The sequence below is a fragment of the Microcaecilia unicolor genome, chromosome 5 (genome assembly GCF_901765095.1).
Source record: "Microcaecilia unicolor chromosome 5, aMicUni1.1, whole genome shotgun sequence".
In the NCBI taxonomy this organism is placed as follows: domain Eukaryota; kingdom Metazoa; phylum Chordata; class Amphibia; order Gymnophiona; family Siphonopidae; genus Microcaecilia; species Microcaecilia unicolor.
The window spans coordinates 126,317,187-126,344,636 of record NC_044035.1 but is presented as its reverse complement, the minus strand read 5'-3'; the positions used below and the strand labels follow the sequence as shown (position 1 = coordinate 126,344,636).

General features: G+C 40.3%; 1 protein-coding gene across 3 annotated transcripts in view; it reads right to left on the bottom strand.

Moving 5' to 3' along the window:
• The window catches only part of TSPAN14 (tetraspanin 14), a 140,540-nt gene that overhangs the window by 12,220 nt on the left and 100,870 nt on the right, over nucleotides 1–27,450 (bottom strand). For all 3 annotated transcript variants that reach the window (XM_030203276.1, XM_030203277.1, XM_030203278.1), the window contains exons 4-8: nucleotides 17,551–17,697; nucleotides 10,865–11,035; nucleotides 8,142–8,267; nucleotides 2,957–3,001; nucleotides 259–378 (exon numbers count right to left, since the gene is read on the bottom strand). In XM_030203276.1, coding sequence (XP_030059136.1) covers nucleotides 259–378; nucleotides 2,957–3,001; nucleotides 8,142–8,267; nucleotides 10,865–11,035; nucleotides 17,551–17,697 — 609 coding nt within the window. The remainder of the gene's footprint in view (nucleotides 1–258; nucleotides 379–2,956; nucleotides 3,002–8,141; nucleotides 8,268–10,864; nucleotides 11,036–17,550; nucleotides 17,698–27,450) is intronic.

Sequence of the window (27,450 nt, the reverse complement as noted above, 5' to 3'; positions counted from 1 at the left end):
AGTAGTAGTAAAACCTGACTCGGAAGGTAACTACAGGTGAGCTTCCCCATAATGTAGCCAAGTTTTATTGTTGCAAACAATGAAATAACCCAGACAAAAAAAAAAACAAAAACAAATGTGGTTGTGAAATTTCTTGTGCTCTTGTATGTTGCAAAAAAGATTTAAAAAATAGATACATATTTTGTAGCCAGGAATCTGATTGGCATATAAAAATTCTCTGAGACAGTTTAGTGAACTCTGCTTCCATGAGATACTAACCTGTAATAATGAGATTGCTATGAAGAGACCTGCAACAATGTAGATATTTCGGGGCAGCCATGCTTCCAGAGAGGCGATGCATCCTTTGGTATAAATTAACGTACTCCACTCAGAAGATTTCTGGAAAACACAAAAGCAAGCAAATCAAATGTTTGAACATTGGTATGCTGTCCCCAAGTAGCTTTTTGATAAACTTGCTGTTAAACTGCCAGACTTCTGATTTCTGCTGATTGATCCCTGCTGATTTCTGGGGATGGAGTGCTTCCAAACCGCAGGGCAAAGTCAGGCCATCGCTCAGTGGGTTCTTACAAGAAATTACTTACAGCAGCATTTAAACACAGCTGAGCAAAGCCATTTATTTCAAAGTGTGAACCTGGGGATGTATAGTTACAGAACAAAATGCCTGTATACTTAGAGATGACGCAAACCCATTAGAAAAGGACTTTGTTTTGTAATTTGAGACAGCTGAGGAATACAACACTTCCAGCTGTCCTTTAACTACCTGCAGGGGGTGGATTACGGCAGGGAGTCGGTTACAAGGAAGAGAATAACAATTCTTGCTCATTCCACCTTGATATTAGGCAGTCAGTAACATCCAAAACTACTCTAAAATTGCATCTTTCATGACTCCATGATCTATGTTACAAAAGCATTGGGTGTGTGGGGAGGGACGAGGGTTGGCTCCAGAGCTACTGGCCCTGACTCACCTTTGGCTGGTGCATTCCCCCCCCCCCCCCCCCCCCCCCCCCCCAGTGCTCCTGACAGCAGTGGCTCCCCCCAGCAGCACTTAGGGTTCTGGTTTCTCTGCTTGCCCATTGCTACTTTCTGCCTATGACATCTGTGTCACACATGGACAAAGGTCAAAGTGAAACTGTAAGAGCTTTTAACTACCTGAGCCTCAAATGAATGTCCTGAAATGCTAGTTAGGAAGAATACGACTACCCATGTTGAAATGCTGCTTTAACATTTTATTTATTTATTGGGATTTATAACCACCTTTATGAAATGATTCACCTAAGGCAGTGTACTGTAGGTACAATTTAACATTAAACTTACAATTTTATTAACAGCATAACAATAGCAAAATGAACACCTATAGACAGACACAGTGAAAGATGAAAACTTGAAAGCAGCACATTGAAACTTAGTAATAGGACTACCATGAAACAGGATAAAATATATACACATTTAACAGCACTGAAATTCAAATAACAGATAAAACATGATGTAAGCATAATAGCGATGGAATTTTATTAAGAACACAATTAGAACATTCAAATAACACTGCTACGATACTAATGGAATGGAACAAAAAAAGTCTTGGTTTTTGAAACATATAATCACAGTTTGTAGGAACAATAAAATTATTTTTTTAAACCAGTGCTGACTTTTTCGTTGTAATCAATTATATTTTTTATCAAAATTTGTTTTTGTTACATTTGTACCCCGCGTTTTTCCCACTCATGGCAGGCTCAATGCGGCTTACATGGGGCAATGGAGGGTTAAGTGACTTGCCCAGAGTCACAAGGAGCTGCCTGAAGTGGGAATCGAACTCAGTTCCTCAGTTCCCCAGGACCAAAGTCCACCACCCTAACCACTAGGCCACTCCTCCACTCATTATTCTCACGATTCAATCCACCAAGGCAGTATTATGTACATGAACTCCAAGAAAGTATATTCCCTTAAAAGGCTCAAGTCACACACCTTAAGATACAGACCAAGAAAGTCAAATAAAAGCAAACATATTGATTTTGTTTGCATTTTGGGCTGCCTCTATTTTGTGGGACTTCTCTTTTGACCCATGTGATAACTTCTTTTGGTTGCATCTCTAAACTATGTATGAGATCAGTTTTGAACCCAATTATCTTCATTTCAGAAGGTTACTAAGATCTTAGTCATTCAAATGTGCTTTTGAATACTTTGTGCTGAGTGAGGTTAGGCTGTCTTAAATTAGTTGTTATGCTTAAATTATTTTATGACTTGTAATGACTAGTTTAATTCTGCTCCTTTTTGAAAAATGTGGATCAGCTATAATATTAAAAATCCAAACACAATACATGCAGCAAGAGGCAGTGCATAGATCCAGAGTACTGCTGCTTACTAAAAGCTCTCTCTCTCTCTCTGTTGCATAGGACAGTTCATTAGCAGAAGAGGGCTATTTATGTATACAAACTTCCCCTTGAGTCTCACTTTTACTTACCTCATACTAGGCCTGCTAATGTTCCCCCTTTTACAAAAGAGGTGACAACATTGGCCTCAAAATTTTCCATTTTTCTACATTCTCCCTATTGAAGTTTTCACCAGTGTTCCCTCTAAGCTGTGCGGGAGTCCTCCAGCCAGTAGGGAGCACTGCTTCACTATTGTGTTTTCAAATCACTAGGGCAGACAAGTCCTATGGAGTCCTGCAAAACTTGCCTGTCCCTCACTATTGAAAATGTGATACTGAAAGACTACTGCTGGTAGGAATGTAGGGGGGAGGATTCCTGCGCAGCTTAGAGGGAACACTGTTTTCATATATAGGCATGCCTACCTCCTTGAAAAAGAATCCTGGTATACCATATCCAAAAAGTTTAATTTCACTTAACAGACCATTAGAAGAAAACATTTATAAAACCATGCCAATGTGACTCAAATGCATAAACACAATCATCATGTAATAATGTTACACAAATGCCTACAATCACCAGAACCCACCTACCTTATTTCTGACATCATAGCCACACTGAGTATTCACAACTGTTTGCTGCAAAAGAAATGGGGAGAAAAACACACTGCAAATGATTAAATTCCATTTTTGCTATCTTCTGTCACTTTAGGCTATAAAGACATGCACTATCACTTCTACATCCTTGCAATCCTAGCCACCGTTTCTTTATATTCAGGGGCTCTTTTACTAAAGGTTAGCTTGAGTTACCTGCAGCAGGGCCCATAGGAATAAAATGGGTTCTGCTGCAGGTAACGCAAGCTACTCTTTAGTAAAAGACCCCCTTAATTTCTTATGAAACATCTTCTGAGGCAGTCTGGGTGGTCAATGGCAGTGCTACACAGTTGTGCAGAGCAGCCTGGGTTTGATTCCCGATTTAGGATGTCTGTGCCATCAGGTCTGATTAGGAACAGAAATGCAGTGGAGGCAGCGTTCACAACTGCTACAGGAGAGGGAGACTATATGAGCTTCTTTAAGGCTCATGATTAGAAATGAATCCCACTGCAATCCCAATCCAACTAAACAGAGAGGATATCAAATATTAAAAAAAAAAAAAATCACCTTAATTCCATTTCAGCTTGAAGCCCAAAGCAGGAGGAAGGTGGTAGGTCAAGAAGGGAAAAACGTACCTACTTGAAATCCAATAGCAAAACATTCTAGGCCTTTACTCCCCACAACTTCTTTAAAATTAACTATATTTTCTCCTTTGAAATTAGGGTGGGGGTGGCTTTTTCCTTCTGAAAAGCACAAATAAGTGTCAAGACAGGCACTTTTGCCCCCCATGAACAACAAGCTATCAAATGCTGCACCCATTTAGATAGGTGATGCCCCATTTTGCACAAGGATTTCATTGGAAAAGGTGATGACCAGACTGGGACATTCATATATCCCCAAGTATTTTCCAAAAGACTCCGCCAAAAATGCAGCCCTATGTAAAATACGTTTGAGGATGTGTGTGTCAACACATATAAAAGGAATAACAATTTCAAAAATCTACATAGAAAAAAAACAGACATCACATGGCCGTTTCTGTGTCAGTGGTGATTCTGCAACTTCCACATATGTGACCGTCTTTGGGAAAAGGTGACTAAAGTCAACAGAAAAAAAAATGAGGTTCAAAATTTGTCAGAGCACGGGTTCTCAACAAAGTCCTCAGGATACACCAACAGTCAGTTTTTCAGGATATCCACAATGAATACGCATAAGATAGATTTGCATACAATGGAGATAGTGCATGCAAATTAATCTCGCTGTGGGTATCCTGAAAACCTGACTGGTTGCATGTGTCCAGAGGACCGGGTTGAGAACCCATATGTTAGAGCACACCATTTGTAATACAACAGTCTAAACCCCATCCTTTTGTGTGAAAAAATAAAAAAAGTTACAGAAGTTCAAACACGTAATTTTTCATACTGCTTATGAATCCATATTTTAAAAAATTAAAAAACACAAAAATCAGACACTCTCAACATTTTATATCTACTAATTTAGTCATCTTTTCCCAGAGATGGTCACATGTAATTTTCTCACGATTACGTGTGTGAAGCACAACTATATAAACTAGGCACCTGCATTTACATCCCCATTATGCAAATGTCTAAAATACAAGAATTACAATTGTCCATGAAAGGTCAGCAGAAAGCCTATTATATTACGGTGCGCCTAGCTTACATAGCGTGTAAATGCAAGGGGGGGGGGGGGTCATATGCATGGATGGGGCTCCCAGTTATGTGCATAATTTACAGACTACTGTAAGTTATGCATGTACCTGCCACATTTATGCCAGGTCTGTGTGTTTTATAAACGTTATGTGCACTGATACCAGGTTATGCTAGTATTCTATAATAGAATCTGGGTGCTCAGGTACCCTTAAAGAATAGAATCCTATTGCCTGCCCTTGGGGCACCTAAATGGAGGCATCCGGTTGTATACTTATCATTCTTATAGCTCTGCGTGCGTCTAGTCGAGTCTATAGAAATGATTATTAGTAGTAGAAATAGATGTAGAATTAATCCCACAGTGCTCCCAATTCAGAAAATTATCCCGGGCAAGCTTTAAATCTGCCATCAAAACATGGGTTGGGTCAAGCTGGACAGCACCTTATGTTAATAGTTGAATCTATCCTACATATGGCTGCATGTTTATCTTTCCCATCCCTGAGGGAAAAGTCCATTGAACATTATTAATTTTTTTTTTTTTTTTTTTTTTGGGGGGGGGGGGGGGGGGGGGGTTGCCGGGTTCTTGAAGCCTGGATTGGCCACTGTTGGAGACAGGATGCTGGGCTTGATGGACCCTTGGTCTTTTCCCAGTATGGCGGTGCTTATGTACTTACGCTTATGTACTTAATATTGTAATTTCTTTTTGTGTGTGTTTTAGCCTATAAACCATTTGGTCCTGCTTGTCAGTTGAAGCAATATAGTAAGTTTTGAATGAATGAATAAATAAATTGGTGCCAAATAGAGTTTTTTTCCCTCTTAGTAAGCAAAAATAATGCAGGATTAAGGACGTTACCCTTTAGCTAAAGTGAACACTTTTAAGAGAGTTGCGCTTGCTTTTGAGCAGTTGTAAAATAAGCAAGATTTCCCGTTGGCTACTTGTAATTACCACTATAAAAGTGGAAATATAGGTATAATTTTTCAGCATGGCCAAAGCACACCGACAAGATGCCCGCTTTAATTTCTGAATCCTGGAACATCTACATGTGTAAACAGTGTCTTTCTGAAATTCCTATTTATAAGTGTAGCCGATTTACATGAGTAGATGCTTCAAAAATGGCTTGCAAGATCTTTTAAAATATCAGCTTTGCTCCAAGTGTGAGGAAAAGCTGATAAGAGGGAGCAGAGAGGGTACAATTGCAGAGGACCCTAAACTCAATGGAAGGGAGTGGAAATTACCATTTTACTTTCCTAAATATATTGGTAATAAATAGAAATAAAACAAAACAGAGAAAATGAAAATAAGATGATGGCTTTTTTATTGGACTAACAATACATTTTTTTATTAACTTTTATAGGTAAGCCTTCTTTACATCAGAGATTTTTCTGATCTGAAGGGTTACCTTCAAAACCTAATCAAAAAATGTATTGTTAGTCCAATAAAAAGGTATCATCTTATTTTCTTTTTCTCTGTTTTGTTTTATTTCTATTTATTACCTTTAAAAGTGGACTAACACAGCCACCACATCAGTCTACTAAATATATTGGAAAGTCATGCAGTGAATGGAAGGAATGACTGTCTAAGTAAGAGAATTTGGTTTTCTTTAAGAATAATTAAACTGAGCAATGAGTGCTAGCAGAACTCTTTTGATCTAGGACAATTCCAGATCAAAGATAGGAATTAGTTACCTGTAGGCTTTGCCCAAAGATTTTTAAAATGGGAGAGAAGGTGTGGAAAGAAATATGTAATTTTATTTAGGATGCAAGCATTGCAAATGTGAACCCCAATGATAATTGTATCTGCTGGGAATAAAGTTCAGATGAGGTATCGAAGGGTAAGGGTCCCTAATAAACATGTCACCCAGACTCCTTCCAACAGGCTTATGTTAGGTGTTTTCTCCAGGTTTGGAATCTCCTAACCCCTGGACACTGAAAGGTCTAACACACATAGCTTGATGGGGTTTCAAGTTTTATTAGGCTTGATATACCACCTATAATAATTAACATCTAGGCAGTGTACAATGTTAAAAAATATCCAAAATAAGCTTTAAAAAAAAAAAAGAAGAGAACTAGAATGTATTTACTAGAAAGTTAAGAGGCACATTTAACACTAAAAAATCCTCATTGTTCAGGTCATGCACATCAGCAATAAAAGTGAATGAAAAGGACAGAGCAATCATTGAAGCATTTCTCAAAAACACAAGTTTTTAAGCCTTTCTTACATTTTTGAAATGAAATTTTTGTACATAAATATTTAGGCATGGAACAGAGAATTTTGAATGTGCTCAAAAACACTCGACATAAGGAAGGCACACTAGAAGCTGCTGATCCATTGAACTTAAGGCCCATCCTGGAGTGTTAAGGGTGAGAAGTTTAGCTAAGAATAATGGAAACCCTGTTATTACATATTTTATGGATATGTGTTAATATCTTGAAAGGGATCCTGTAAGAGTAGTAGAGGGGCCCAACATTTAGGCATGAAGACGTGCGCAAATGACCAGAATAGACACACATGGCAAGGACAAATCAAGGTCAGGTATACATATAAAGGATCATATTCAATGAGTTTTATCTTGTTAGGCAGACTGGATGGACCATACAGGTCTTTATCTGCCATCATCTACTATGTATGCTACTATATGTTACATACATACAAAAAAGCCAATATTTCAGCTGCGTGCTACTGTATAACACAGTGCCTACATGTGATGGAGTGTAGTTCAAGGGTGGGCAAACACATGGGTGGGGCATGGGCATGGTGCACAGTTATGCATTACTTATAGGATACTATAATGTATAGGTTATTTTTTTTAAGCCAGTAGTTCCCCAGTCAGATTTTCAGGATATCCACCATGAATATTCATGAGATCTGCGTGCACTGCCTCCACCTCATGTAAATCTCTCTCATTAATATTCACTGTGGATATCCTGAAAACCTGACAGGCTGGGGTGCCTCCAGGACCAGGTTTGGGAACCACTGTTTTAAGCATTTACACCAGCTCAATGGCTTGTGTAAGTGGTTATGCCTAAATCATATGGATGCATTTGGCGCTGCTAGGCCTTTACAGAAAAGGCTGCAAATAGAAACCTAACTATAGGCACCGTTTTACTGAATTGCCCTCCATATGTATAAAGTGGATGTGTCTCCTGCTATCTTCAGCATATTCCAATGTGTACCTGAAGCTCTACAGAGAGCTTAAGCCGCAGTAAGGAAATGATTAGGCATGTCTCAATAATTCAGAAAAGGACCAGTGTGAGATAAGTGAACTGTTGTAATTAGTATTCAGAAGTAAAGACTGGTAGTAATAGTAGTAAGGAAGGATACAATTGTTTTTCTCAACATAAATGGTGATTTTGTGTGTGTGATTTTAGTTTATAAAGATTGTATTTAGAGTAATAATTTTGACATGTAAATAAAGTGAAAGAATAAGATTTTAGTCATGATATAATAGTTAATTCAGAAAATGGAAAAGATGCACTGTTCACACCCTTTCAAGCACTCCAAATTTTGGAAAATTACTTACAGCGGGATCAGCCACACAGCAGGAAAAGGGAACCCCACACCTCTCGCGACTGTTGTTTATTCCAGTACAGTTGAAGTATTCATTCAGGTTCCAGTCATCCGGTCCCTGAGCACCGCAGCACATGTTCTGGAAAGAGATCATAAACCAAGGGTGATGCCTCCATGCTTGGTGTCCGATATAAAGAAACTATGTGAAGAACGCAGTTCCTTTAACCAAATGCCATTATTTTTAAGTAAGAGCCTGCTCGGTGGTAAATGCTATGCAAAAGTCCCAGGTTCTGCCCCCATCCTCCCCAGGTTAACTGGAATGCTTTAGAGGTAGCATTCACAGGGGGAGGGGGAGTCATGATTGCTAGTTAAGGGTCATACCTAGCAGTGACCTGATGCATGGCCCAAGGCTGTTACTACAACGAACTAACTAGGATTGCTCTAAGGTGGTGGTGGGGGGGGGTAAAATACAAGAAAATTCTCCAGAGGTTTGCTGAATGACGGCATATAGCACTGTATCCTGGCCCTACTTCATGCTGAAGTGAACTTGAAGGAAATGGTAAAAAAAGAAGAACCATTTTACAAATGACAAAACACGTGGAATAAAATCTAAGAACATCAGGTCAACAAATCTGAGGAAAGCTGAGCCATCCATCAGGGAATATGGGGATGGTTTGCAATCAGTCTTCTCTAGCAGTAGAAGTGCTGAATTGTCCAGCAGCAATGCTGTTGTTTCCTTTATGCAACATTTATTTTCCTGTAATGCGTCCTTAATTTCTTTCCATAATAAGCACGTGATTTAGAAATCTGGTTACTTTGGCATAAAAACATACAGTTGAAATACTTCACTCCTATGACACTCACACTCAAGACCCAGAAGGGAAACAAGTCAGTTGAATATGAAAGAAACGCGATAGGAGAAAAAAATATTTGCTTTATATACTTTTAAAGGCAGAGGAAGTGTGTTGGGACTACCCCAGGCTTTAATTCTTTTTTTTTTTTTATATTTCTATGCACCTATTCCAAGCACAGAACAATCTCAGATACAGAGGAGTCCAGTTTCTGCAAGACTTTCAGATTTCTCTGGTTCTTCTGGTTCTGCTACTTCACAAATGAAATCTAGGTTCTACTTTTATTTTCCCCTTTAGTCCAGTGCAATCTTGTGTGTTAATTTTGTTTATCCTTTGAGAGGCCTACATCCTGTCTGAAAAAATCTCATACTCACATTCAGCTCTGGGGGGGGGGGGGGGGGGGGGGGGTGCATCAGAATGATGCCTGCAGTACCAATTTATTTATTCATCCATTTAAGTTACTCTTGTGTATTTTGCATTAATGGGAAAACCCACCTCATGCCTCAACCTCCCTTCTTACTTCTCAGCATACACCTCCCAGCAAACCTTCAAATCCTCCACAAAGCTTTACTCAATCCCTTAAGTCTTCTCTGATACCTCCACCACCACTGTCCTCAGTGAGCCTCTATCATCCACTAACCCACCCACCCGATCTCCCTCCTCGCAAAAGTATCTTACAGAATCCTCAGCTCCGACATTTAGAAAGCTGGGCTCATATAGTCAAGTGGCTGTGTGTGTGCAAGGCATTGGCTGACTGTACTGTGCGAGTTGGAGCGAGTGGGCATATGTAAGGAGTGGAGGGCGTCAAGCATGTAGGAAGAGACAAAGTGTGTGAGAGAGAGTTGAGTGAATATAGAGGCATTTCTATAAACTGGCACCTCTATTTAGGTGCGCTGATGCCATGCTCTGGGAGCCAAGATGCTATTACAGAATACTAGTGTAATTCGGCACGGGCACGTCTCAGTTTAGTTGTGACCATTTACTCCATGTCAACGAGTGAAAGGTGCAAATTACCTACATGAGCCAAGTTACACAGATACTTGGAGACACGCCCATGCTGCACCCATGTACACGCCCCACTCCCCCCTACAGTTATGTGCTAGTGCACTTAACACTGCCTTATAGAATAACACCTAGTGCAAATTCACACACAACTGCCAATTATTGGTGCATCAGCCACGTATAAGTAGCAACTTATACAATTATCTCCTATGTGTGCATGCGTTGATGCAAGTAAGTGGGTGGGTGACTGAGTATGAAAGGTGGGGCAGGTGCGAGGGCAATGCGTGTATGGTTCATTATTTCCCCCCATCCGCTGCCCCATTTCCTCATGTCTTCACTTCCCTCCCTGTTGCTCTTTTCCTTCCTCCTCCAGTAGTAGCCTCCTTCATTCTAGATACGCTCCGCCAGTCCCCAGCATCAGGTGGAAGTCGGGCTGTGCTGCTTTGTCTCCGGGAGCTGGCTTTCCTGCCAGTCATGCGGTACACGTCCCCTGGCACTGCTTCAGATTTAGCAGGATCTGCTTGGGTTCTCTAATGCCATTGTGAATGGGTTGTGGACTGTATGTACCACCATATGCACGCATAGACCACACCAATCCCAACAAACCCCAAGTGCACATACAACTGCCTTTTAACAACTGTGTGATTCTCTTCCTAAAACAAAATGGCATTTCTCCACTTAATTACTCTTATTTAAAAACTGTGTGCCTGCCCATTTTAGTCCACTTGAAAGTACAGAAAAATAAAGGTTAAAAAATAAAAACAAACAAAAATAAAAATCCCTGTATTCTTTTTTTACATCTTAACCTTTATTTCTTATTCAGTAAAGAAAGGAAAAACAATTACACGCTAGATGAGTACTCTATGGTACCCAAGCATCTTACTGCTTTCTGCAGGGAGTCAACAAGGTTCTGTAGGTCAATGTCATCTCGATAAGCCTTTATGTTGTTCTCGAAGAACTCCTTTACCCTCTCTCGCACCCAGTCTTGGAACAGGAAGGCGAGCACAGCCACTGTCATCTCCAGGCAAAAAATAATCACAATGGCACCACAGAACTGGAAGGAACAAAAAAAAAAAAAAGGCAGAAAAAAATGTAAAGGAGGAAATGCAGAAGGATAGTTACAGTATCACCTGGACTCCAACAGGGTCACCCAAGGGTATCTGAAACGCTAGGTCAATCTTCAGTTGTGCACCCCCACCAAAGAGTGGCTCAAGGTCCTCCACCTGTATCCAGAATCCTAACTGTACCCCCATATGTCCATCAGCTCTCTCCTCCTCCTCTCCCCACCCTTCCAAGTGTTCAGTGGCTTCCCTTCCCTATCCTACTACTACTACTTAACATTTCTAAAGCGCTACTAGGGTTACGCAGCGCTGTACAATTTAACATGGAAGGACAGTCCCTGCTCAAGGAGCTTACAATCTAAAAGACAAATGTACAGTCAATCTGATAGGTCAGACAGATTGGGGCAGCCTATATGTTCGAAAGGTTAGGTTCCGAAAGCAGCACTGAAGAGGTGAGCTTTAAGCAAGGATTTGAAGATGGGTAAGGAGGGGGCTTGGCGTAGGGATCCCCTCTGGGGCAGCACCAATTTGGCAATCAGCATCTCTATAGAAGACTTATTGCAGCCAGCATGGAAGTTCGGGGGGGGGGGGGGGGGGGGGGGGAAGAAAGGGTCTAGCAGACCTTGACCATGCACAAATGCTCAAGACCTGGCACCAGCCCTGTATATCTTGTAGACACACTGGCCCGCTGTGCCAGTACCACCCCACAAATTATGCCACTCTAAGCATATTAGTCCACCAGCAGTCAGGTTGGCACTTCTGACAAATTTAAGACATAAGCATCGCCATGCTGGGCCAGACCAAGGGTCCATCGAGCCCAGCACCCTGTCTCCGACAGCAGCCAAAAGAACAAGCATTTCGTCCCGCCCATCCCAGAAATAGTGGATTATTCCTACGTCCATTCAATAACAATCTATGTCCTTTTCCTCCAGGAAGCCGTCTAACCTTTTTTTAAACTCCGCTAAGCCAACCGCCCCAACCACCTTATCCGGCAACGAATTCCAGAGTCTAACCACGCATTGAGTGAAGAAAAACGTCCTCCGATTCATTTTAAATTTACTACACTGCAGCTTCATTGCATGCCCCCTTGTCCTAGTATTTTTGGAAAGCGTAAACAGATGTTCCACATCAACCCGTACCATTCCACTCATTATCTTATAGACCTCTATCATATCTCCCCTCAGCCGCCTTTTCTCCAAGCTGAAGAGCCCCAGCCTCTTCAGCTTTTCCTCATAGGGAAGTCGTCCCATCCCCTGAATCATCTTTGTCGCCCTTCTTTGCACCTTTTCCAATTCCACTATATCTTTTTTGAGGTGCAGTGACCAGAATTGAACACAATACTCGAGGTGCGGTCGCACCATGGAGCGATACAATGGCATAATAATATCCTCATTTTTGTTTTCCATCCCTTTCCTAATAATACCCAACATTTCAGCATCAAGTCCTAACTTAACTGGGTTGTGGGCACAATGCATTGGGGATGGGAGTAATTTTATAAGAGTTTTTTTTTTTCATGTGAGCTTCTCCTGTATTTGATATGCAAAGGCATAAACAGTAGTTTATCTATCACTTTGTCTTCTGTCATAGAATAAGGCGTTGCTATACTGGGACAGCCCGAAGCCCCATCAAGCCCAGTATCCTGTTTCCAACCGTGGCCAGTCCAGGTCACAAGTAACTGGCAAGATCCCAAAACAGTAAAACAGATTTTATGCTGTTTATCCTAGAAATAAGTGGTGGATTTTCCCAAGTCCATCTTAATAATAGCTTATGGACTTTTTCACTTGTACGGTACCCATGTATGTTTTATAATTCCCACCTTAGTAATTCCCTTATCCCTTATTTGTCCTGTTTGTCTGTCCTGATTAGATTGTAAGCTCTTTCGAACAGTGACTGTTTCTTCATGTTCAAGTGTACAAAACTGCGTACATCTAGTAGCACTATAGAAATGATAAGTAGTGGTAGCAGGAAATTATCCAAACCTTGTATAAACCCTGCTAAGCTAACTGCAATTCTCTGGCAACAAATTCCAGAGTTTAATTACACACTGCATGATAATATATTTTCTCTGTTTTAAATTTACTACTCAGTAGTAGCTTCATTGCCCCAAGTCCTTGTTTTTTGGAAAGAGTAAACAAGCGATTCACATTTACCCATTCCACTCCACTCAGTATTTTATAGACACCTATCATATTTCCCCTTAGCTTCATAGGGAAGTCACCCCATCCCCTTTATCATTTTTGTCACCCATCTCTGTACCTTTTCTAATTCCGCTATATCTTTTTTGAGATGTGGTGACCAGAACTGAACACAGTCTTCGAGGTACAGTCACACCATGGAGCGATAGAAAGACATTATAACATCCTCATTTTTGTTTTCCATTCTTTTCCTAATATTTCCTAACATTTTATTTGCTTTCTTAGCCGCCGCTGAACACTGAGCAGAGGGTTTCAACATGTCATCAATGATGACACCTAGATCCTTTCCCTGGGCGGTGACTCCTAATGTGCAACCTTGAATCATGTAGCTATAGTTTGGGTTCCTGTTTCCTATATGGATTACTTTGCACTTGTTCACATTAAATGTCATCTGCCATCTGGATGCCCAGTCTCCCAATCTCATAATGTCCTCTTGCAATTTTTCACAATCCTCTTGTGATTTAAGAACTTTGAATAACTTTGTGTCTTCAGCAAATTTTATTTACCTCATTAGTTATTCCCATTTTTAGATCATTTATGTGTTTACTAGTAAAAAAAAGCCCCGTTTCTGATGCAAATGAAACGGGGGCTAGCAATGTTTTCTTCTGTGTGCATGTGGGAGTGTGTGTGTCCCTGCCCTCTGTCCTCTCTCCCCTCCCCCCTCTGAGTCCTTCACTGTTACAGAGCCAGCGATTTGATTTCGTGCTCTGCTGTTTTCCTTCACTGACTGTGTTACAGAGAGGGCGGAGCAGACACTCATAGGGAAACCGGATATCTCGCCCCCTTCACACTTCCGGCTGGAGGCTTCATAGAACGTTGGTGTTGCTTTTTATATAGAGAGATATTTTATAGCCCACCTTTATCCAAGGTGGGTAACAAAACAACATACACAACTAACAAGCCCCTATGTCGAGGCCTATGTAAGTTTGAGAGACCGTGTATGCTATTGGGGCTACGCGCCTAAGTTGATTTTATAAAATACCTAATAATGCCTCTTCCCCAAATTCATTGGGTGGAAGAGAGCTTTCTCCAGATAAAATTATTTATTGGAACAAAGCATTTTGAAGAGAGCAACACCCTGATGCAGAGCAAGTACTCAAAACATCATTGTGTGAGTGTTATTGGCTGTTTTCAGGCTAAGTGGTTTTGTTGCTTTTAAGACAGTTGCAGTTGAGCATACAAATTTAAAATAAAAGGTATTTATAACATGAAAATAAAAAAAAATTGGGGACCAATGATTATAATCATAGATAGCTGTTCAACTGCTGTGAAGGCATTATGAATTAAGGGGTCGTTTTACAAAGGTCACTAGCATTTTCAGCGAATGCGCTAAACGTTAGCGATGTCCACATATTCCTATGGACATCTCTACTGTTTAGCGCATGCTAATAACATTACCGTGCCTTTATAAAAGACCCCCTAAGTCTCTGATACGATGGTCCCACACATTTTCTTACTCACGTACGTGTTCAGTAAGAGGTCAAATCTGGATAAACGTGTTCATAAATTTATTGAGCTGTTGATGTAATTTGAAAGGTTTAATTTTTTTTAAGACAATTTCTCTTCTATCTGTTGATTTTATAAACAAAGCACATTTTTCAACATTCCACATTGGCACCCTTTCACTAAATTAATCCCTAAAAGGGCCAATATTCAAAGGGTTTAGGAACCTAACATGGGGGTAAAGATTTTAAATTGTCTCTTTTAAAAATAGACTAGAACCTTAGTTTTATTAGGCTCCTAAATTAAGGTGTTGAACAATCTATATGAGGAGGCGACAGAGACAGGTCATTATTACAACAGGAACAGCGGTGGATACATCGCCTCAACAAAGTAAAGCCTAATGGTCTTAACACTGTACTACAATGGGCTGCATTTTTGTAATAAAATTACTTTTAAATAAAGTGTTTAGTGAATGTCATTTTTCATCTGATCAACAACTGACAGAGGTTTGGGATTATGATGTCAGCCCTGATATGATTGGCTGACCTTACTGACATTTTGATTGATGTGTTTTTTGACAGCGTCCTTTTAAATATGGCACCATTTTAGACAGAGTTGCTGCTGTATGCCAGAATACGAACGCACAGCTTTAGTAGGTTTAATAACATAGATATGAAGACACAATGCTGTAAATATAGGCGTTCCTAATTTTGATCGTGAATTTTCTTTCAGGACATTTTTTGGCTGAGTCTCCAGAGGAAGCTGCAGTGAAACGGGTCCCCGTCGGGACCTCAGCCGTATGGAAAATCAGCTGTGCATTGCAAATTAAGCTAAGTTACAGACTTTCTTTGCTCGATTTAGTGGATGTGAACAGTATAATAAAATTGAAAATTGTTTTAGATCCGCTAAACGTTTATTTTCTGAGGGAGTTTTTGGACCCATGATTACAGATGGACCAACCACACTTATTGAGTGCTACAATTTGAATCAGCAAGGTGTGCTTTGGGTCATTACGAGGTCTTTTTCTCCCTATTTCTTTTTTTTAAAGAATCATATTTTTGTGAAACAGTTCTTTAGAAATCAGACTTGGTTCCTGCAATCGTGCAAGAAAAGTATATCGTACAAATTAATACCATTAGCATATTTAGACAGGTCCTAAATTAAGGCACCTAAAGAGTAGGTGGCTATGGAATTTAAGATGGGAAGAAACAAGTTAGGAGCTTCAAACTGATTTTCAGCAGTGGGAACTTAGGGGTGTTTTTACAAAGCCGTGGTAAAAAGTGGCCTTAGTGTACCCTTATGCAGGTTTTCCCCACATACTAAGGCCATTTTTATCACAGGTGTAAAAATGGCTTTTTTTCTATTTTTTCCATGAATGGCCAGGTGCTAATATTGCATTAGCATGCAGCCATTTATTGAAAAATTAACGCCACCCATTTTGTAGGGAGTAAGGTTTCATGCAGTTTCTGCGCTAATCAGTTAACATGCAGCAATGTAGATGTGCTAACTGGTTAAGCAGGAACACTCACACTGCCCCTCAAAAAAAATGAGAAAACTTGTTTAGTGTGTGGTTAGCACATGCAGATTTCCAAGTTACCGCAGGAAGCTTGAACACAACCCATAGTACTCCATTTTTGCTGTGTTAGGCACATGTTTGCACCTATTGCAGCTTAGTAAAAGGACCCCTTAGGCTCTTAACCCTAGGTAAACAAATAATAGGTTTGGATATTCAACGGGGCAGCAAACAAAGAGAAAACCATGAACCAGACAGGAAAATTTGTTCAAAATAGGGCTGAATGTTAATCGTGATTAACATATTAATTATTAATAGAAATTAATAATTAACTGCCCTCTCCCCTGTCCGTCCACACACATGGTCAGTCCAACACCTCTCCCTCCCGGTTTAACCTTTTTTTTTTTAGTAAGTCTTCTCCCTGCAGCAGGAGCAGCCATATTGAAAATCTGCCTTGGCCTGCACCGGGTCTTTCCCTCTGACTCGTCCCATCACCTTCTGACGCAAGTTTCTGTATTCAGAAGGGGTGGGATGGGTCAGAAGGAAAGGCCCAATGCAGCATTTCAATACGGTTGCTGCTAAAGGGCGAAGATTTCCTGAAAAAGAAAGCTTTTAGAATGGCAAACCGGGAGGGGAGGGGGAGGGAGAGATGCTGAACCGACCGTGTGGGTGGGCATTGAGAAAGAACCACGGGAGGGGAGGCATGACATGAGAGAGAGAGAGAGAGAGAGAGAATGCGAATGAGTGGGTGAGGCACATATGAAAGAGAGAAAACAAATGTGTGAAGGCAAGGGGGGGCATGAGAGAGAATGGGTGAAGTAACGGGGGACACGAGAGAGAGAAAATGGGTGAAGGCACACGGGGCACATATGAAAGAGAAACTGGGCTCAGGCCCCTACACAGCTGCAGTACCTGTTCAATGGTTGGCTAGGTAGCTGAAGCCCCGCCAGCTGAAGAAATCCACTACCCGAGTCAACCTCTTCCTCCTCACACTGTTTTAGGAGTGAGGCATTTAGAGGGGTGCCTACAGCCACCAATGCTTGCACTTCCCAAGCATGCTCAGTTTATGAATGAACTGAGCATGTTTGAGGAATGCCGACATTGGTGGCTACAGGTACCCTGCTGACTTTCTCTCTCCTGAGGAGGCACAAGAAGGGGGCGTTTTGGCAGTGGACTCAACTGGTGGGGCTTCATTATCCCTACCAGCAAAGGTATGATATCTCATGGTGGGGGTGGGGAAGGAGAGGAAATGCTCCCCCCCCCAAAAAAAAAAAATGGACTGCAGACTATGTGCCACCATTAATCGAACTGCTGCCCTAGTTTACAAAATAAAATAAACACTTATTTTAATACTTACAAACTTCAGCAAGCAGATATTTTCACGCAAAGCTCCTACACAGCCAGCGAATCCCAGTGTGAACATCACCACACCCACCACTAGGACGAGCCACACAGGGTCAAACCCATGGAGACGAGTGACCTTTGTGATATCTGATAACACACCCTGGAAATATGATGACAGCCAAAACAAAACAGGATAAAAAGATTTGTTAATTCAGAAACACCTGCCTGCTTTTTCTACCTCCCTGATTCACACTTCAACGGACCCACTCCTAAGTATACAAAACAGGTATCGTGCATGTTTTGTTTTTTGTTCATTTGTTTTGTTTCCTTTTATAACCGTGAAGAGTGAAAGACAATTTAAACAATTTAATTTTTTTTTAACTTGCATCATTTACAATTCTGAGCGAATTATAAAACACACACACACAAAAACAATAAGCAAACTAGTAAGTAAAACAATATTAACACCACAAAAATTTTAAATAAGCTAGAAATACAGAGAACATGATGGTTCAACAACGGTAGAAAGGAGGTTTTTAGACCAGTGATGATTTGTTTGACCAACCACACACAGTGGAAACACATTGTTCCAGGAAGGTGGTTTAAGGTCTAAATGAGGTATTTTCCTCCTATTTTCATTTTTTATATTGAGATTTAACTAATACAGAGAAGAGAGAAAGCCTTGCACTATAAGACCATATAACAGTTATAGAAGGTTTCTACTTCACATACATATGGTAAAAAGATCCATTGAGGAGTTGGTTAATGCTCACAGGTTGCCATACCTTTTGAATATGGGCCTTAGTGTGCATGAGCTGGCATGTATAGGAGAACTCTGCTTATCTGCACATCTCATGCTGCCCATAAAGCCTTTCACAGGATACCCTGAGTGAAGAACCATTCAGCTCCTGTTTGCTCCAAGCTACTCTTAAGATTTGTATTATCAATTTAAATGGCAGAACACATACCAAATAGGAAGGCACACATAAAACCAAATAGCCAATAAATTAAGCTAGCAACTGTAATGCAACTGTTATAGAAGCACTCACTCATGCAAGACAAGCACATCATCAAAATCAGCTCTTTCAGAGTCATCTAAACAATGCAAACAACTCAGAATATCACTCTGCAGAGACCAATGAATGTTCATCTCTTTACACTGCTCTAATTTAAGAGGTTATCAAATACACAGTTTATGCCAAGTACATGGCCACAAGATGGCAGCCAAAGTCCACTTTTGCAGGACTGTAGCAGTGAGGAGAGGGCAAGAGTCATTTTCATTGGCAGGGTTCATAGTGGAATTGAGACAAGTGTGTGCTTTACATTTAAGCCGAGGATAACCTGCAAACTGGAATAATCCTATGAGCAGACACTCTTTGTAAAATTTCTACAACTTTCCATGCCAAATTAAAATATACAAAGCAGTAGTACACTTTCCAGGAGACCAGAGCTTAAAATTAATACTTCCTGATGTATACCTTTTGAATGGTTTCGTTTCTTCACTTTTAGAAATGCTTTTTCTAGACTTTCTAAAATGTATTCAGCAACTCTCTTGCTGCAAAAAGTATGCTATGATTGCCACTGACTAGGCTACATAACGCTAGAACTTCAGTGCGTTGTTTGGTTTTTATTCCTTACTTTTAGCTGAGATGCTGAACATCTTTATATTGGACTAATGCTGTCATATGACCCCTGATACAGGCACTGAGGGCCTTATTCTATAAAGGTTATGCTCCTAAATTAGAAGCATACTCTATGCTCCAAAATTGGTTATGTTCCTAATTTAGGAGCGTAAATTATGCTCATAAATTAGAAGTATAAAGTTTAGGAGCATAACCTTTATTGAATAAGGCCCTGTGTTCCAAAACACGGTCCATGTTGAATCACTGATGTACGAGATTGACATAAGTTGTGAATTAAAAGGCTTGTTCTGTTTTTGAAGGCTCTTGGTGCTTTTGTGCTCTGGATTGTACATCTTGTGCTTTGAACCCTCTTCTGTGCTGTTCTGCGATTGCTGTGGTACCGTTTTCAGAAACCTTATTTGGCTCTTATCATTTCCCACATCAATGACATGTCTTCTCACTGCCAGAGCTGGAAGAAACACGTCCTCCTTATCTGGGTGTTTTATTTTTTCTAAGTTCTCTTCATTTGCATTAACAAAAGTATCTAAGTATTATCAAGTACATATTTTGAAGAGTATCACCGTTACAAATTTATGCAACATAGTTCTGAAACCCAAACCTCTGTGCTATGCATTTTTTTTGTCATCTCCCTCTGCCAACAAACGTCTCCTCCTACACAACCACATAAACTTTACTGCCCTTGCTTTACCATTGTTCTAACAATAAGAAAAGCTGGGGTTTGGTGCCATTGACTATGGTATTAAAAAGTATTAGTTTGGGGTGTGCGTATTTTTCCTATTGAAATGATTGTATTTTGCGAGTATATTGTTTTTATCCTCATTGTGTTTCTTATTGTAATCCATTCTGAACTGACGGTTGGGTGGAATACAAGTGTATTAAATTAAATCAAAACTAAATTAACCTAGTACAATGCAAGATTTTCTCATTACCTCAGATAGCAGCTCATACAATTTTTTTTCAGTATAGAATATGGTGTAGGCTCAGAATCACTTGTAATATCAACCATGATTTCTGAATCTTTGCATTAAAAAAATATATATTAAGGCTCATGATGGAAAGGTATTTGCCACTAAAACACTTGGAAGATTTAGCATGTCCTATGAAGTGAAATCTCTAGAGTGGAAAGAACGTTACAAAAGAGAAGAACAGCATAATAAATAAAGGGACATTTGGCATTACGTACAATAACACCTTTTAACGTACTACTCAACAGTCTTGCCCTGAACTAAAGGGTCACCTACCATCTCATTCTTCAAACACTGCACCTTTGCAGCACTCATGCTTTTAGTTTTATCTCCCCAACGCTCTGAGCTTCCACCTAACCAAACACTCGTACTGTATAAGCTGCTGGTTCTTGTATGGCACTCTAGATTGCAAGAATTACATGATAGCAACTCTGACCTCTGTTCTCAGAACAGCTGACCTTTAAAGAAAGCAGTGGAATAGGCCTGATGTTTAGAGCAGCGGCCGGAGAACCAGCAAAGCAAGGGTTCAAATCCCACTGAGAGTCCTTATGACCTTGGCTAAGTTAACCCTCCACTGCTTCAGGTAAAAACTTAGGGCTATAACTACTAATCTGTATCAAATTGAGTTAAGCACATGAAGAGTAATTCTACACTTATGTACCCCTTTGCACACATATATACACCAAAATGTAGCACTTATCTGTGCAATCTTCCTATGCACTATTCTACAAGGGTGAATCTCTTCATAAAGGCGGTTAATAAATCCCAATAAATAAATAAGTAAATATAAAGGGTGCGTAAAGTGCTACAGGGGTATACACAGGCAGAGAATTTATTTTTGTTTTGTTTTTTATTTTTGTTACATTTGTACCCCACGCTTTCCCACTCATGGCAGGCTCAATGCGGCTTACATATTGTATACAGGTACTTATGGGCATATCTCCCAGTTACATGCACACCCTTGCCACATTTCAGCACTCTCAGGCCAGCTTTATGGCTAGTGTAACTGTGGGCGCCTATAACGCAAGGTATACCAATACTGGGGTGCCTAGATGCCATTTACAGAATAGGTACTCTCCACGCAGTATTGAGGACCTACTTAGGACTATTGTCACCATAGTCCATTAATAGATTCCTTATACCTTACAGAATTCTGTTCAAAATCTGAGTAAAAATGCACTGTGTATTGCATTCCAGTCTTCCATCATCCCCACATAATCTTATTGTATATGTCAAGATTGTGACATTACTGAGATTCTCATATGGAATTTTACTGTGAATTGCTAAGAGTGTATGGTTTGTTCAATATATATGAATTATTATTATTATTAATATCTCAGACTTCGACCAATTAACTTTATACCCAAAGGGCACAGAATTCTTTTAGAGGAAGATTACCCAGATTTCTTTTTCTGTTCCATTGACAAGAGTCTGGTTTTTTCTAGAACACAGAACCTACAGACTCTGGTTAAAACCAGTAAAATAGCAGGTCCAATTCAAAGAAATGTTAATCCTGTCAAATTGAATTAGACACATTATCTCACATGCTGTATCACTGTCCTAATCTAACAGGATTTTGGAATGGTGTATGTGGGTGCCTAGGTTCTGTTTTTCAATTAAAACTTGTGTTATAAAATTGCTTTGTGGAAGCCCCTCGGGCTCCAATCTGCCTTTTCCAAAAATGATTCTTTAATGTTTCCTGTTAGTATCACTAGCAGTAAAATTAATTTTGCAAAACTGGGAAGACAGCACAATGACAGACTTAAACATGTTGTGGAATTTGGTCTCTTATTCATAAATATGAAGCAGCAGCTGCAGAAAAGAATCATCATTCATTTAAATGTAGCCACATTTGGGCAGTGTTTGATAAATGTCTTGCAAGTTTACTACTCATGACCGCATTGCGAATATTGCTTGGATGATGCATTATTTGTTGTTTGTACTGTTATGAAATTTAAAATAAAGATACCGGAACAAAAAAAAAAAGGGTATGTTGTGTATACTAGTGCCAACAAAATCCTATTTTAATGCATTTTGAACTGCTTTCCTTTTTAGACAGCAGAATGTGAAAAATGTAAAAAGGTGGGGAGATTTTTACAAAGCACTGTAAGCATTAAGCCAAACGACACCATGAATAGAGCATTAACAGAACGAAAACATGAAAGTGCTGAAAATGCAGCCTGGAGAGGAACTGTGTACCATGGCAGGAAGCTCATGTTGCAAATGGGCACTCATACTTCATCCATTAATGCTTTGCTAATATTTATCCTGATCTGTCAACGTACGTACCATTGCCTGCATAACTCAGCCAACTTAACAGAAGCACAGATTCAATTCATATGAATTAATTTTGGCAAAAACAGCAGCATATAGAACAGCATTTCTAGAAAGTATAGAACACTGTCAACAAGAGAGTGGGGTCACAATGAAACAACAGAGAAGCATAGTGTGGGCTACTAGTGATATGGAGAAAACAACAAGATCAGACGGATTGTTGGCAAGGCACGTGGGTTTGGAATCAACTGTTACCTGAATGCGAATGTAATAGATACCAATTTTAGTTCACCTTTACTCAAAGGGTCTCACTTCACCAGATCAATGCTTTTCAATCACCTCTGAAAGCATCGAACAGCTTTAATATCAACTGGGTGACAGCTTTTCAAAGTAATACATCAAGCCTGCACAGAGCTGGGTATAGAAAAAAAAATTTCTAAGATCTGAGAATGTTCTCAAAACCTTTGCATTTTAAAATAAAATTGTTATCTTACACAAACCCCATGCATACTTCCTACCCACCTCCCTCCTCCCACCCTGTCAGACTGTCATAATAATGCTTGAATGTCTTCACTTATATACACGGTCAGCTAGCACATTTGCTTATTTCCGACCTGAGGAAGAAGGGCAACCTTTGAAAGCTAATCAAGAAATGTATTAAGTTATGTCCAATAAAAAAGGTATCATCTTATTTTCTTTTCCATGTTTTATTTTGTTTGATTTCTATTGATAACCTTAAGAGTGGACTAACACGGCTACCACACTCCTCTACTTCAAAAGAATGGAAACCTGTTAGGCAAATTTTTGAGAGCAATCATCTAGTTAATTTCATGCAATTATCTGTTTACATTTATGAGAACATTTTGTATGCCGGAATGCACTTTGCTGTTTTGTAGCCCAAGTTTCCCTACATCGTTCAGTAATATAAGGAAAAGATTTTCCTGTGTCAATATTCGTGCACCAATGGAAGTAGTTCTTGGGACATTAAGGAGAGGGCTGGCTTAATCATTAAAGGGAAAAGGGTTGGGACTTGACATACTGCCTTTCTGTGGTTACAATCAAAACAGTTTACATATAGACAGATCAAGCAATCACCTAAGGTGGTAGCTTATGAGGGGTGGTAAGGAGCAGCAGCAAATCAAAGCAAAACAATAGGTCTAGATGGCTAGACACATTACAAGAGCCATCAGCATGTAGTTTTACCCAGAGAGAGGGTGGGCAAATTTCAAACAACCCATTTAACCTGGAAAATGGCTTTTAAAAAACTCTTATTTATGTGTAATATGAAACAAAGTGATAAATCACCTGAACCGGATGGCATATACCCCAGGGTACCGAAAGAACTCGAACATGAAATTGCTGCTGTGTTGTTAGTGATCTGTAACCTGTTGTTAAAATCATCTATAGTACCTAAAGGTTGGAAGGGGGCCAATGTAACGCTGATTTTTTTTTAGAAAGGTTCCAGGGGTGATCCAAGAAATTACAGACTGGTAAGCTTGGCTTCAGTGTCAGGAAAAATAGTGGAAACTACAATAAAGAATAAAATTACGAAAGACAGCCAAACATGGTTTAATGGGACAGAGTCAGCATGGATTCAGCCAAGGGAAGTCTTACCTCACCAATTTGCTTCATTTCTTTGAAAGTGTAAATAAATATGTGGCTAAAGGTGAGCCGGTTGATGTAAAATACTTTTGACAAAGTTTCTCATGAGAAACTCCTGAGAAAATAAAAAGGTCATGGGATAGGAGGTAATTTCCTTCTGTAGAATAGGAATTGGTTTTTGGACAGAAAACAGGGGGGAGGGTTAAATGGCCATTTTTCTCAATGGAAGAAGGTACCACAGGGATCTGTACTAAGACTGGTACTATTTAGCATACTTATAAATGATCTAAAAAATGGAACAACGAGAGAAATGATTAAATTTGCAGAAGACACAAAATATTCAAAGTTGTCAAAACGCATGCGGATTGTGAAAAATTGCAGGAAGACGATAGGAAACTGGAAGAATGGGCATCCAAATGGCAGATGAAATTTAATGTAGAGAAATGCAAAGTGATGAACACTGGGAAGAATAATCTGAATCATAATTAACTGATGCTAAGGTCCACTTTAGGAGCTGGCACGTAAGAAAAAGATCTAGGTTTCATTGTAGACAAATATGCTGAAATCGTCTGCCCAGTGTGCGGCGGCGGCCAAAAAAAACAAACAGGATGTTTGGAGTTCTTAAGAGAGGGATGCAAAATCATTTAAAAAATATTATGCCTCTGTATCTCTCCATGGTGCGACCTCACCTTGAGTATTGTGTTCAATTCTGGTCACTGTATCTCAAAAAGATATACAGTGGGGGAAATAAGTATTTGATCCCTTGCTGATTTTGTAAGTTTGCCCACTGACAAAGACATGAGCAGCCCATAATTGAAGGGTAGGTTATTGGTAACAGTGAGAGATAGCACATCACAAATTAAATCCGGAAAATCACATTGTGGAAAGTATATGAATTTATTTGCATTCTGCAGAGGGAAATAAGTATTTGATCCCCCACCCACCAACCAGTAAGAGATCTGGCCCCTACAGACCAGGTAGATGCTCCAAATCAACTCGTTACCTGCATGACAGACAGCTGTCGGCAATGGTCACCTGTATGAAAGACACCTGTCCACAGACTCAGTGAATCAGTCAGACTCTAACCTCTACAAAATGGCCAAGAGCAAGGAGCTGTCTAAGGATGTCAGGGACAAGATCATACACCTGCACAAGGCTGGAATGGGCTACAAAACCATCAGTAAGACGCTGGGCGAGGAGGAGACAACTGTTGGTGCCATAGTAAGAAAATGGAAGAAGTACAAAATGACTGTCAATCGACAAAGATCTGGGGCTCCACGCAAAATCTCACCTCGTGGGGTATCCTTGATCATGAGGAAGGTTAGAAATCAGCCTACAACTACAAGGGGGGAACTTGTCAATGATCTCAAGGCAGCTGGGACCACTGTCACCACGAAAACCATTGGTAACACATTACGACATAACGGATTGCAATCCTGCAGTGCCCGCAAGGTCCCCCTGCTCCGGAAGGCACATGTGACGGCCCGTCTGAAGTTTGCCAGTGAACACCTGGATGATGCCGAGAGTGATTGGGAGAAGGTGCTGTGGTCAGATGAGACAAAAATTGAGCTCTTTGGCATGAACTCAACTCGCCGTGTTTGGAGGAAGAGAAATGCTGCCTATGACCCAAAGAACACCGTCCCCACTGTCAAGCATGGAGGTGGAAATGTTATGTTTTGGGGGTGTTTCTCTGCTAAGGGCACAGGACTACTTCACCGCATCAATGGGAGAATGGATGGGGCCATGTACCGTACAATTCTGAGTGACAACCTCCTTCCCTCCGCCAGGGCCTTAAAAATGGGTCGTGGCTGGGTCTTCCAGCACGACAATGACCCAAAACATACAGCCAAGGCAACAAAGGAGTGGGTCAGGAAGAAGCACATTAGGGTCATGGAGTGGCCTAGCCAGTCACCAGACCTTAATCCCATTGAAAACTTATGGAGGGAGCTGAAGCTGCGAGTTGCCAAGCGACAGCCCAGAACTCTTAATGATTTAGAGATGATCTGCAAAAAGGAGTGGACCAAAATTCCTCCTGACATGTGTGCAAACCTCATCATCAACTACAGAAGACGTCTGACCGCTGTGCTTGCCAACAAGGGTTTTGCCACCAAGTATTAGGTCTTGTTTGCCAGAGGGATTAAATACTTATTTCCCTCTGCAGAATGCAAATAAATTCATATACTTTCCACAATGTGATTTTCCGGATTTAATTTGTGATGTGCTATCTCTCACTGTTACCAATAACCTACCCTTCAATTATGGGCTGCTCATGTCTTTGTCAGTGGGCAAACTTACAAAATCAGCAAGGGATCAAATACTTATTTCCCCCACTGTACCGGAATTAGAAAAGGTTCAAAGAAGAGTAACCAAAATGATAAAGGAGATCTCCTCCCATATGAGGAAAGGCTAAAGAGGTTAGAGATCTTCAGTTTGGAAAAGAGACGGCTAAGGGGGGATATGATTGAGGTCTATAAAATCCTGAGTGGTGTAAAATGGGTAGAAGTGATTTTTCGCTCTTTCAAAAAGTGCAAAGACCAGGGGACACTCAAGGAAATACTTTTAAGACAAATAGGAGCAAATATTTTTTCACACAAAGAATAGTTAAGCTCTGAAACTCGCTACTAGAGGATGTGGTTAACAGTGGTTAGTCTATCTGGGTTTAAAAAAGGTTTAGACAAGTTCCTAGAGGAAAAGTCCATAGTCTTATTGAGATGGACATGGAGGAAGCCACTGCTTGTCCCGGGATTGGTAGCATGGAATGTTGCTACTAATTGGGTTCTGCCAGGTACTTGTGACCTGGATTGGCCACTGTTGGAAACAAGGTTACTGGGCTAGATGGACCACTGGTCTTAACCAGTATGGCTATTATGTTCTTAAACTTAAGGAGATCAATTTAGAAGAGTTGCATAATATTTACATGTGTAAATGGCATACACTAGTAATGCAGAGTGTACAACGCGACTAATTACACATCTAAATGCTGTGGGACACATCAGTTTAAAGGGGGCATGTCCTGAATATGGCTTTATTGACTTATTTGAGTTATTGGCACGAGATAAAGTGTCTAAGCAAAAGAACGAGAGTAATGAGGAGAGTAAAAGAAAGAAAAAAAGGGTACCTATAACCATATTTGATTGGTTATTAGGTTTTCATGTGTACTCTAGTGTTCTTAGGGAAGCTAAGCCAGGAATATGGGTACAAGGAAGGGAAAGAGCTCAGGTCGGAGGTCCTGTATAGCCAAGGTCGGGAATGGTCAGTAGAGTAATGTTTCTAATTTAATGTGGGGAAAATATGACATAGATTTGTGCCATTTTCCCCATTGATGCAGCCAATGTCAGGGTTCTCACCCCATCTTTAGGTATGGTTTAGTTGAAGTGGGGGAGGGGGGGGAGGATAGAAGGCAAGGGGGGCATGGAGCAATGCTTAACC